This window comes from Pseudopipra pipra, chromosome 15 (assembly GCF_036250125.1).
Source record: "Pseudopipra pipra isolate bDixPip1 chromosome 15, bDixPip1.hap1, whole genome shotgun sequence".
Lineage (NCBI taxonomy): Eukaryota > Metazoa > Chordata > Aves > Passeriformes > Pipridae > Pseudopipra > Pseudopipra pipra.
The window spans coordinates 11,876,482-11,888,409 of record NC_087563.1 but is presented as its reverse complement, the minus strand read 5'-3'; the positions used below and the strand labels follow the sequence as shown (position 1 = coordinate 11,888,409).

At 42.8% G+C, this 11,928-nt stretch overlaps 2 protein-coding genes across 3 annotated transcripts; one reads left to right on the top strand and one right to left on the bottom strand.

The window, feature by feature from the left end:
* On the bottom strand, positions 1–6,005 carry SOX30 (SRY-box transcription factor 30). The gene is made up of 5 exons (XM_064671922.1): positions 5,311–6,005; positions 3,848–4,087; positions 2,736–2,909; positions 1,392–1,854; positions 1–437 (listed from the first exon to the last, which is right to left on the bottom strand). The coding sequence occupies exons 1-5, from the start codon at positions 5,966–5,968 to the stop codon at positions 68–70; spliced, it is 1,905 nt and encodes a 634-aa protein (XP_064527992.1). The 5' UTR covers positions 5,969–6,005; the 3' UTR covers positions 1–67.
* A 78-nt stretch (positions 6,006–6,083) lies between these two features.
* On the top strand, positions 6,084–11,726 carry THG1L (tRNA-histidine guanylyltransferase 1 like). 2 transcript variants are annotated; one of them, XM_064671923.1, is made up of 6 exons: positions 6,084–6,495; positions 7,526–7,702; positions 8,160–8,329; positions 9,076–9,164; positions 9,767–9,874; positions 10,942–11,726. In XM_064671923.1, the coding sequence occupies exons 1-6, from the start codon at positions 6,305–6,307 to the stop codon at positions 11,113–11,115; spliced, it is 909 nt and encodes a 302-aa protein (XP_064527993.1). In that variant the 5' UTR covers positions 6,084–6,304; the 3' UTR covers positions 11,116–11,726. The 2 variants fall into 2 exon arrangements, with proteins under 2 accessions (XP_064527993.1, XP_064527994.1); XM_064671924.1 differs by having other exon boundaries at positions 6,099–6,495; positions 10,954–11,726.
* Positions 11,727–11,928: the final 202 nt, after the last annotated feature.

The following is an 11,928-nucleotide window of genomic DNA, read 5'->3' as shown; positions in this document are numbered from 1 at the left end:
TAGTGCTGAGGAAAACATTTATTTCCCATTCTATAATATTTCTCTGGACTATAATTTGCTTTAAAAATTACAATACTTGAAACAACTTTACATCTTCTTCCTCATCGCTATCAGTTACATTGATGATGTAAGTGCTGGAGGGAGTAGAGGGGGAGGATGGCAAAACTTCCTCTACCACTTCAACATCCAGCTGTGGCAGGGGGCTCAGAGACCGCTCCTTGGTGCAGCTGCTCTGACAGGGCACCACTTCAGGGCTCTCACAGATGCGCTGGTCCCCGTGTATATTTTCTTCTGAGTATCTCCTAAACGGATAGTCTTCACTCACGGCTGAAAATATCACCTCCTGTCTTTGGTTCCTGTGTTCATAAAAGCTGAAGCACTGAGGCACTGAGCTGGAGAAATTCCCGTAGCCAAATGGAGGTCTGAGTGAGAATGTGCTGCAATGAAAGAGATTCAGAGTTGGCTTTCAGAAGTGCAGACTGCCTGGGCTGCAGAATGACACTGATGTTCTGTGTTGGTAAGCTTATCCCGTTGATTCAAACTTTAAAACCATGCCTAATTTAACCACTATGGCCATAACAAGAATCGTCCAGATTCCATATGAGGTAAAAGCCTCATTTCAACCTCATACACACATCAGGTTTCTTTGAGAACAAACATAAACCCCGCTGTTTTTATCAATAAAATAATATCATTAATAAAGCAGCATCTGATCACCTTGCAGTGAGTTAACCAACATATTCAGAATAGTAAAACACACGTTTGCACTCTCAGTGCAACTCAGAAATCATGATCCTTGTATACAAGAAATGAGTTTAGAGGACAGTGAACTTATAACACTCCTCTTTCTCAGAGGCCTCACAAAACCATCTAATTTCAGAGACCAAGGCCTGAGCAAAGCTCATTTTTAGTGATTTTGGGAATATGTGTCCTGTGTTTCTTTAAAGGACCTCAAAAAATAGGAATGTCTTGTGTTGCACTCATCGAGATTTCAGAAATATTAGCAGTTATGGCAGCTGCAATCATAGGACCCAGGAGACATCTCACACATCTACTTTAATTCTATCTGACCATTTTCAAAATATATATACACTATCCCTAGCTAATGCCCTTCTGTCAAAATCAACTGCACTTAAATACATAAAGTGGAAAGGAGATACTTCTGTTTTCTGTGGTCTTGGGAGTGCCAATTACTGCAATAGTATTATGGAGATTCAATAACAGGGCATATATTATGAGCAGCCTGAGGCCAGCAGGTCCCACCACACAGGAGCTACAGGAAGGTAAGAACTCCTTTCCTTCTGAATGCTCCATCTGCTTTCTGCAAGTCAAAAGACTCTCTGCCTTTTAGCATTTGTTCTTACTGGTGTTGAAATGAAGGGTTTCATTACCTTGGGGGGAAACAGCGAGGTCCAGGTACAAAGGAAGGGTGGCAAAATGGAAACTGAGGAGGTCCTCCAAAAAGATTGGCTGGTTGAACGATGGGAGCAGACACATAGGTAGGTGTGGGAATAAAAGGGGTAACTTGAGGAAGAGGTATTGCTCTAGGAAAAATAGGAATCCCTATGGTGTCACTATTAGAGACAGAAAATCTGCCATTGGTGGTGGTGATGTTACTTGAGTTTCTGCTGAAACTCTCAGCGAAAACGGGTGCAGGTCTCTTCAGAGAGAAATTGAGCCCAGATGATACAAAAGCTTCTGTCTGAGCAGATTTAGCAAAGTGCTGTGCTGAAATTACAGGGCGCAGGGGCAGGGTTGGTGCTGACGTGGTGCTTGCACCAGTGGTCTGGAAAAGAGTCACTGGACGAGTATGTTGACTGGAAGAAGCTGGCAGATGAATAGCAGGAGACTCACCTTTAGAAGACAAAACAGTTATTTATCAGACATGAATACAGCAAGAGTTTTTATAAACAGCAGTGTAGCAAACCACACTAGAGCCTGAATCGTTTTCCCCCAACCACTTCCCTGGAACTCACAGTCGTTGCACTACATGGCCTACATGTGTCCTGACACACAAGTTTGAAGCCCGCATGTTCAAGCTTCCTTTCACAGAAACCCAAGTAAAGAAGGAATTGGCTAGTGAGTGATGGGACTGTGGGGCTGCTGAGGGCTGTGTCTTGTCCTAATAAGGCCACAGAATGGGTTGGAGTGTGCTTGCAATGCCTGAAGCTCAGAAGACCTCACAAGTCTACTGAGTTGGAATGAGCCAAATTTATAACAAATCTGCCTGGTGAGAAGCAGAAGCAACAATTAAAACACCCTAATACCCTATATGTTTTCTTCTCTCACCAGTGAATGTACCCACTAGACAATTTCACTTTGAAATGTTTTGCAGAGCACAAACTTCAATGTACGGTTTCAAATCCCACCTCATGTCAACAGGGCTGCCTTTATAGGGAAAGATTTCAAAACTCATTGAATGAGTGTTTTCAAACATCACTAACTCAGAACTTCATGAGAACAAAGTTGAGTGTTCTCTTTTAAAAATCTCCAAATATTACCACACAGCATGAACAGGCATTTCATTTTCTTGTCTCCTTGTAAAGAGAGCAGTCCTTATCAGGATGCTTAAAGAGGAAAATGCCATTGCCTGGATTAAGCTATTTGCTGTTGAAATCCACTATCCACAGACTGACAGAGCCAGAGCTCTGTCACTACGTGCCCTTGTAAATACAAACTCTTACTACAACAGGTAAATTCTGAATTTTTTAAATAAGTCACTACTGAAAACTCACAGACTGGATGTCCAATACTGTTCTTAACATTGGGGTTGGCAAAAGAGTAAACAGGTGATGGGAAGGGACGAGGGCCAGCTGAGCTTGTAGCGATGGTACTCTGAGAAGTGCCAGAAAATACAGCAGAGCGAGATGGTGGGAAACACTTCTTTTTGTTCGGCTGATAAACCCAACCTGTCAGAGACGAAAAAAGATGCAGACACCCAATATTTTAGATGGTTTCATTATTTATCTAAAGCTATGGTATCTGTAATTCTGAAGTATCTGATAAAACTAGTCCAAAACTTGCTCCCACAGTCAATGGCAATACTCCATTTTTTTCAGTCAGCTGGCAAATGGGGAATTTTATGCAAGATGAAAATAAAATAGACATATTTGGGCATTGTTTCTATGTTACCAAGTAGTACCTGCTCATGAGACAAAGAAATACAGAGAAGTGGGGAGGGACGTTTATGACAGATTAGTCAGATCTCGTTTACCAGGATTAGCCATAATCATGAACTAGCAGGATTATGACAACAGAGAAAGGATCATGACACCCAGTATCTCAAAAGCTTTTAAAAAGTACTTATACTTTAGAGTACTTACGCTCTGTTCTATTGAACTGTGTGTTATGGAGCAACTAATTTGTTAGGGATACAAATTTTTAACCCTTTTGACAAAAGGCTGAGAAACAACATCTTCCACACCATTATTTGAGAACCCCAAGTCTACACATTGGAGAATCCCACAGAATACAATGCCATTTGTGCTTCCTGTGGCATTTCCCTTTCCTGCTTTTAAGGAACGGATGCATATGTCACCACAGGCCACCTGGGCAGCTTTTTCTGGAGCATGGAAAATGATGCAGCAGGCCATGTTCACAACAAACTCACTATCTGCCCACTAGACTACTAAAGCATTCAGAAGAGTTGCTGGAGCTGTGGTGGTTTAAGCACCATTGTTCTGGATACTTTAAAAAAATCTATACAGTTTCAGGCACACAAAAGGACTGTGTACTTGAAATATTTGTAATTTTTTCCCATCTCTATTACTTGCTCTAATGTAAGAGATGCATTTTTCAAAAAGCCTTGCACTTCTAAAGCGTTTAGGTAAATAAATAAAATGTTTACCAGGAAACTCCTCCCTGTGCCTCAGTTTTATTTTGTTAGCTTCCTCATAATACGGCTGCTTCTGCTCTTCAGTCAGTTTGCTCCACTCCAAACCAAGCTGAACACTGATTTCTGCATTATTGGCACCTGGATTAGCTTTTGCTACAGCAGCCCGATGGATCCTGGCCCACACCATAAATGCATTCATTGGACGCTTTACACGGCCACTTTTGGTCTTGCTAAATGGAGTATCTGGCATACCTGTGCAACAAGGCAAGGAAAGAAGATCATCTTTCAGGGAATACAGCACTACAGGTTATATTAATTAGTAGATCCAAAGGATATTTGGCAACAGATTCACTAGAGCTTTGGAACAGATGAAACTTGGTGCACATTTGGAGAGCAGTTCCTAAAAAATAACTAAGGCTTAGGGATCATCCTCCACTAACCTTCACTGGGTCACTGCAGAAGGAATCATTTACCTGGCTTTTGTTACATATTATTTATTAAAACAAAACAAAACAAAACAAACAAAAAAAAACCCCAAAACAAACAAAAAAACCAAAAAAATCAACCAAACCAAACAAACAAACACACAAAAAACCCCCAAGAAACATAGGACTGTTAATACACTAGTTTGGATTTCATTTGGCTGGATTGTTATCACCACCAGAACTCTGTAACCAAAGCCCTAAGGATGCAGGGACCAGATCTAAGGATGGTAGGGCTGTTCAGTCCCACACCTGTGCAGTCCCTGCCTTCTCAGCTGAGGTTGTTGTTGTTGTTCCAGGTTTCTGGTTGGATTTTGGTGCATTTTTTCTTTTCTCAGATTTGGACACTCATTTTGTTGGAGGAACCTGTGTTCCCAAAAGACTATTACATGACTCTTTGTAAACACAGGCTGCATTTAAATTGAGCTGGTGACATGATGAATCCCTAGACCTCTTACAACTGATCCCTGAGCAAGCACTTTCCTCTCTGAAAAAGTCTTAGAAATTAACTCTATCACATCATCAATAAAGGGCAAAAGTCTTGGAGTCTTTAAGACCTCACTTGAAGTCATTATTTTTGAAAGCCTAGATATTTTCAAAAAAAGCTTCTAATCCAGATGTTTCAAAATGCTCTTCACTTAACATGCCCCAGATTTCTCAGAGGTGTATGAATGCTTCATAGCTTTAAAAATCAACCAGACTTCTGATCTTAAACCTGCAATCACAATTCAACGTAATTCCAAACACTGTTCTAGGGGGTTTCATGTAGCCAGGGAGCAGGTAGACAAAACTGCATTAATTTTAACAATCTACTGCAGAACTCTGTGCTCCCGCACGTTAATGTCTTATGCTCTGTAAGAGAGTTGTGCTAACTCCAGCCTATCCAAAGGGATAGTTCTCTAATATGACCTTTCCAATTGTGTTCTCCTTCCTGATAACCTGTCACCTCATGTGTCACTAACTGGACCCTTGCAAGCTCTCTGACCGTAATACCTGAATCGGAGGGCAGGACAGTGAGGGGAATGTTTTTCGTTTCAATCTTTGGAGTCTGCACTAAAGGCTGCAATTGAAGTGGCACTTGTTTTACCGGCACACGGATCAGCTGTGAGGGCCGAGGACCTTGGATCTGTACGTGGGACCTGGAAGGTAAGGGGTGAAACACAACCGGGATGTTCTGATCTTCAGGAGGGCACCCACGCTTCTCACACTGCTGGACCTCGCGGTCGTCGGGGCCGGCTGGACCAGGTCTGCACATGGATCCAACTGGGGAATCGCTCTTCTCCACCTTCACTGGGCGCGCCTCAAAGGTCACGTTGGGGGGCTCCACTCTGACAGCAGCTCTTCTCCAGGGCTGACTCCCACTCCCACCGTGCCCCAGCATCTTCTCGTTCTGGCTGTCACCGCTGCCCCTTTCGCGGTCCTCCTCTCTCCGGATGGCTCCGCGGGCCTCCTTTCCAACGGTCCCCGCAGCCGGGAAGCACGTGCCCTCCTCCCGCACTCCTGCGCTGTGCCCGGGGTGATCCTGCGGCTGGAGCTCCTCCACTTTGACGCGCAGCCCCCTGAGGGGACCCACGACTTCCCTGTGCCTGGGGGGCGACTTGTGAGGGGCCCGGGTGCGGAGGCGGCAGTGCCGGGCGGTCCTGCGCTCCATCCCGCTGCCGTTCCTCGCCCGCCGTTGCGCCAACGCTCCCCGCGGCCCCGCGCCGGGGGCGCGCACCGGCCCCGCACCCCGCGGCCGCCGTTGGGCCCGCACCGACCCCGCATCCCGAGAGCGCCGGCGGGGTCGCACCGACCCCTCATCCCCTGCCCGCCGGTGCCGCCGCACCGACCACCCGTCCCCCGCGGCCGCCCCGGGCACCGCTGTCGGAGCCGCCCCGCGCCCGCCCCGCGCTCCGCCCTCCGCCGCCACCACCGAGCGCTCCTCCGGGCCGCCCAGAAGGGCTCGGGGCCGCTCTCTGCGGCGGCGCTTTCCGGTTCCGTGCCGGCCATGCTGCGCTGCTGCCGGGCGGCCGCGGCCATCGCGGCGGGCGGCGGGCGCGGCACCGGCTCCCCGGGCGGGCGGCGCGGCCTCGCCATGGCCAAGAGCAAGTTCGAGTACGTGCGGGACTTCGAGGCGGACGACACCTGCCTGCCCGACTGCTGGATAGTGGTGCGGCTGGACGGCCGCAATTTCCACAGGTGAGGGGCAGTCCGGGGACGCGGGGGGTGCGGGCTGGGAGCGCTGGGCCGAAAAGAGGGTCCTGGGTGATGCTCTGCGTTGCGCTGGACTGTTTCTGCATGACCCGTGTGAAATCTAATTCTAGTCATTCTTCTCATATGCAGCACCTTAAAAACGGATCACAAACGTCGTATCTTCTCTAGTAGCTGATTATATTAATTCCCCATCATTCCCCGTTATGTGCGTCTTGGATACAACTCTGAAAATAAAGCAGGCTTTTTTTTAAGTAGTCGCTTAGATTTGGTCCGTAGTCTTTCTCACATTCTTTTCTGTGTTTTCTGTAGGCCATATTAATAACCTTTATAATACAGTGTTTTAGATGCTTGTCCTGCAGGTGCGGGAGTTACAGATCCTCCTTTCCTCCCTGATCCCAATGAACCTTTACTGGGTCTCTCCAGGGCACAGAATTACGAATGGGGTTTTGTTTTCATGTGGCCAGGTGGTGGGGGAATGGTGTCCCAGTGCCTTGAATGTGTTGGGAAGGGACAGCAGTTGGTACAGGAGTGTGCGTTGGTGTTTGCAGTCAGTGTCTGTGTGGTGTTCACCTTCCCTTGGGATAAATAGAACACAGTTCCCTCAGCTCGTAGATGACACAGATTCTTGCTGGGATTTGATCTCTGGTTCTGGTAAAACTTTGATAAGTTAGTTGATAATGTTGCCTGTATTGGACTGAGTTTCCTAGGTGCCCTAGGATAAAAGGAGTTTATCCAGAAAGTAGTATTTGTCATCCTTTTTCAAGCAAAATGCATAAACCAGCTGTTTTAAAGGACTGGTTAGGGTGAGATACTGATGGGAAAGCGAATGGGTTATCCAGCGTATATCAAAAGAGGATTTTTGTTTGGTTTTTTTCCATACTTGGGGGGAATTCTCTGTCAATATTTACAAGGTGCTGGAAATCAATATTCACAGAAAGAAAACATGAGGAAAATGAATGGGTTAGCATTTTATACCTTTTAAAGGGATTCTTATTCAACCATTTTTGCTTTGAAGGTTTTCTGAGCAGCATGAGTTCAAGAAGCCAAATGATGACCGTGCCCTGCAGCTGATGACCAGGTGTGCCCAGACAGTGATGCAAGAACTGGAGGACATTGCTATTGCTTATGGACAGAGTGATGAATATAGTTTTGTCTTTAAAAAGAAGACCAGGTGGTTTAAAAGAAGAGCAAGGTAACAGCTGCTTTGATACTGAAGTGAACTTGTTTTTAACACCTCTCTCCAGACCTGTAGTTCTTGGATTTGCCTTTACTTACACACAGGGGTTAGGAGGAGAGCTGGTACTCACACTGCAGTTAGTTCAGGTTCTTCTTGTGAACTCTTAGCATATGATCTTCCAGGAAAATACGTTCAGTAATACAGAGCTTTAAAAACAAAGTTTGATAAAACAAACTTTATAAATAAACATTGTTAGAACAAACATTATATTAACAAAATGTTACATTTTCCAAACGCTTTTGCTTGATTCTCAGAACTTCTGGTGTTCAAAAGACTCTGTGCCATTGCTGATCTGTTGGGCCATTATTTAAGAAATGCTGCTCTCCACCAGAATTATCACTACTAATACCTCAGATATATAACCATACTGATGTACTTCTTTCTTTTTTTTCTCTCATTCCGTGTTTGCAAGTAAGTTCATGACTCACGTGGTCTCCCAGTTTGCCTCAAGTTATGTTTTCTACTGGAAGGATTACTTTAAGGACCAGCAACTTCTGTACCCACCAGGATTTGATGGACGAATTGTGTTGTATCCCAGCAACCAGAACTTGAAGGACTATCTCAGCTGGAGGCAAGCAGATTGTAAGTGTGTCTAGAAAACAGAGATTCATGCACTTGAGTTCTCTTCCCCTCTGACTAGAAATGCCTTTACTGCCAGTGAATTTGTATATATAGCTGTCAGTGAAAGAACAGCAGGTAGGGTAGTAGTTTTAAATAAATAAGCAATGTTAGAATTGTTTGGGGCTTTGTATGGCTACAGAAATGTTGGCTGAAATTCTGAGTCTTAAGCTACAACTACATTTATTGCCACCTGCGGTTGGCATTGCCTGCTGCGGTTTCAGCATTGGAAATATTATAACTATTAATAGAATTAATTTATTCATTTTTATGTTTCAAGTTGGTTTAGCCAAGGTAATATTTTGTAATGAAGAGATGTGAATGTTTAAATTCACACGGGCTACTAATCAAAAGTGTTGTATATTCTGTGCTAGAACAGAGCATTGGGTTTACACTCTAGGCTTTTGTCAGTACGTAGCCCCTGTTGCTCAAGTGAAGATAATTCACATTACACATAAACATCTTTCACCCCCTGCTCTTCCCTTTTCAGAGTTACAATGAAATCTGTCTATTCTAGTCATTCTTCTGATATGCAGTACCTTAAAAATGGGTCACAAACTTTGTATCTTCTCTAGCCACTGATTATATTAATTCCCCATTATTCTTGGCTGTATCTTGGGTACAACTCTGGAAATAAAGCTGTTTTTTTTAAGTAGGCACTTAAATTTGGCAAATAATCTTTCTCATGCTCTTCTGTATGTTTTCTGTAGGCCATATTAATAACCTTTATAATACAGTGTTTTGGATGCTTGTACAGCGAAGTGGTTTGACACCAGTGGAAGCACAGGACAGGCTCCGGGTAAGAGTCTTCTGAGGTCATGTTTTTTTCCAGCTACAAATTAAATCATAAGATTTGTAAAGTGTCTTGCCTGCCCAGCAGCCCTGGCTGGCTTGTCTGTAATAATTTTGTGGGTGTAGATTCAAACATCTTCTTGAATTGCACAGATGTTAGTATCATTAGCAAAGAATGTATTTTTGGTCAACTATTAACAGGATTTTAAGTTCTTAATTAGCAAGTTCAGAAATCTTAGAAGTGTCATGAAATGTTCAGTATCCAAATGTACAAGGTACAACTGCTGAATTCAGCTACTGTTGATTCCCAGCCCCTTTTGTTGTGTTTTGTCTCCTTGTGTAGACTTCAGAAAATTATTTCTGTTTTATCCTGGAGTCTGTTGACTTTCTTCTATTTGTCTTGAAAATGTAATAAAAAACTTCTCAGTTTTAATACTTGTTTGGCAATTGGAATTAATTCCTCTGTTGAGAGAAGTAATTGAACCTTGTGACTTAAAGGTGAAAAACCTGCAAAATTTCAGTCTTTCAATATTCACCCATCTTCTACCCTAGAGATTCAGTGTTTTGGTTATTATCTATAAGAGTATTTTTCTTTTTGTTTCTTCTCAGGGAACTTTGGCTGGAGATAAGAATGAAATCTTATTTTCTGAATTCAACATAAACTACAACAATGAACCTTTGATGTATAGAAAAGGAACTGTCTTAATATGGCAGAAGGTAAAAAACTATTGCCACTAGCTTCTTGCTCATGTTTTAAATAGTTACACTGTGGCAGACAGGCTACACTGTAAAATCACCAGATGTATCTCAAATGGTTGTCTAGGTATAAATACTAACTAACTAACCATATTTGCCATGTAATGATGTGTAAGATGACTAATTGTTTTGGAGATATCTTTGAGATATCTGTTTCCAGGAATATAATATAAAAATTAGTCTGTGAAGTCTGGCTTAGATACAAATTATGACCAACTAGATAAAACATGTATCGACAGATGACTATGTATATCACTGGGGCCTGTGCCAGGCCCTTCCCAGAATTAGGTCCCAAGTGTATCCATGGCAAAGGAATTACAACCTTTTGTTCAATAATGTAGCTCAGTTCATAGTACACTTAGTCCTTTTCTGCTTTAAAAGTAGCTTGGAAATGTTCATCATTCTAGGATGATCCAGAATTAGTGGAAAAAATTCCTGTCCTATGTTTTTTTATGAGATGAAACCCCAGAAAATCATAAATGTTTATGGCCTTAGTGTCCTGTGCTAGGAGACCTTATCTAGAAATAGTGTTCCATCTGTCTATACTAAGAGTTCTCCATAACTTGCTCAGCCTTTTGTCTTCTATACATAAAAAAACCTGTAATCCTTTTTTATTTGAATTTTGGCTAACAATTTTTAGTTCATTTGAACTAACTAGAGCAGACAGATGCTCCCACCTGGAAATACAGTCCACTTGTTCCTTAGACATATTTTTCCTTGGTAATTGTAGACATTAGCAAGGTTTCCTCTTTGCTTTACATAACTCCAAAGTACATATTGTGCTTCATTCAAGGATACTTGAATCCTTAGTAATGTGAATTTGCAGGTAATTTCTTTAGGCCATGTGATGATGATGGGCAGCTTCAACTGCTCACTATTAAGTCTTTGAATTGAGAACAGACTGTTTCAAAAGATGCTATGTTCAGACTCTGGTATGATAAAAGGCTGATAGTTGTTTTTGTTGTGCCTTTGTTTCTTGTCCATTTGTGAATTCCCTCTGGAGTCTTATATGTCTGCTAATGTGTCAGCTGTATTTTCAGGTTAATGAAATCATCACGAAGAAAATAAAGCTGCCAAAGGAAGCAGAAGAAAAGGAAGTGGAAGTGACCCGGACTAAGACTAAAGTTGTTCCTCTGCACTGTGATATCATTGGGGACCAGTTCTGGGAGGAATATCCTGAGATTCTGGCTGAGGATAGTTGATACCTCTGACAAGTAAATTGGTAGTTTACATTTTGCTCTGCTTGGGTTGTTGGCCACTGAGTAATACGGATGGTGGCTGGCAGAGTTTAACCTGTAACCCTCTTCAGCAGCTCCATTGGTTTTATTACTGTTGTTGCCTAAAAAGAAGACACTGGTGTGTTGTCTGACATACAAGGATATGCCCATATGGAGAGCTAAAATCATATTATATTTTGAATGTTAAGAACTTGTCATAAGTTAAGACTGCTCCTTCCTTGTACATGTGTATTTGTAGAAAAAGTGTACAGAAATTCCCTGCATTTCTGTACCAGTTAACAAGTGAGGTATTTTACTGAACTGCTGAACCATAAAAAAGTTTGCATATTTGAACAGAAAATTATTAATTTTATTTTTGTTTCAACTGAGTTGGACCAGAATACTCAATTGGCATATAGTATTTCAATTCAAGGCCAGTGTGTTTGGTCAGATGAGTGACACACCATTCAGCTGCCTAATGTCTGATTCTTACTGAAAGGAAATGGAGCGGCTCAGCAGTTTCCTGACAGATCTTAAAAGTTTTTGTCAAATGTACAGGATTTTTATACTTGTAAAAATTAAAAATAATAATAATACCTTCTCTGGTATGGTTTATCATGTGGCCTTCCTCATTCCTGGGATTTTTACTAGTAAGTGGTGGAAGTTCCAAAAAGTGAAGTTAATAAAGACACTGTACAGACTGGAATTCTCTTAGGACAGGGATAGAGTTTTCTCACTTTCCATGGCTTGGGAAGTGACCTGTCTCCTACTGGGCAGGAGTGGCAGTAGCAACACAGG

Bases quoted from the DNA above. Each gene is read 5' to 3' on its own strand.
- SOX30 (XM_064671922.1), bottom strand. From the start codon at position 5,968: ATGGAGCGCAGGACCGCCCGGCACTGCCGCCTCCGCACCCGGGCCCCT. The intron at 4,088-5,310 runs GTATTACGGTCA...CTTGTTGCACAG, and splicing joins TGTCCTGCCCTCCGATTCAG to GTATGCCAGATACTCCATTT. The intron at 1,855-2,735 runs GTGAGTTTTCAG...TGTCTTCTAAAG, and splicing joins CAGTATTGGACATCCAGTCT to GTGAGTCTCCTGCTATTCAT.
- THG1L (XM_064671923.1), top strand. From the start codon at position 6,305: ATGCTGCGCTGCTGCCGGGCGGCCGCGGCCATCGCGGCGGGCGGCGGG. The intron at 8,330-9,075 runs GTAAGTGTGTCT...TGTTTTCTGTAG, and splicing joins CAGCTGGAGGCAAGCAGATT to GCCATATTAATAACCTTTAT. The intron at 9,165-9,766 runs GTAAGAGTCTTC...GTTTCTTCTCAG, and splicing joins AAGCACAGGACAGGCTCCGG to GGAACTTTGGCTGGAGATAA.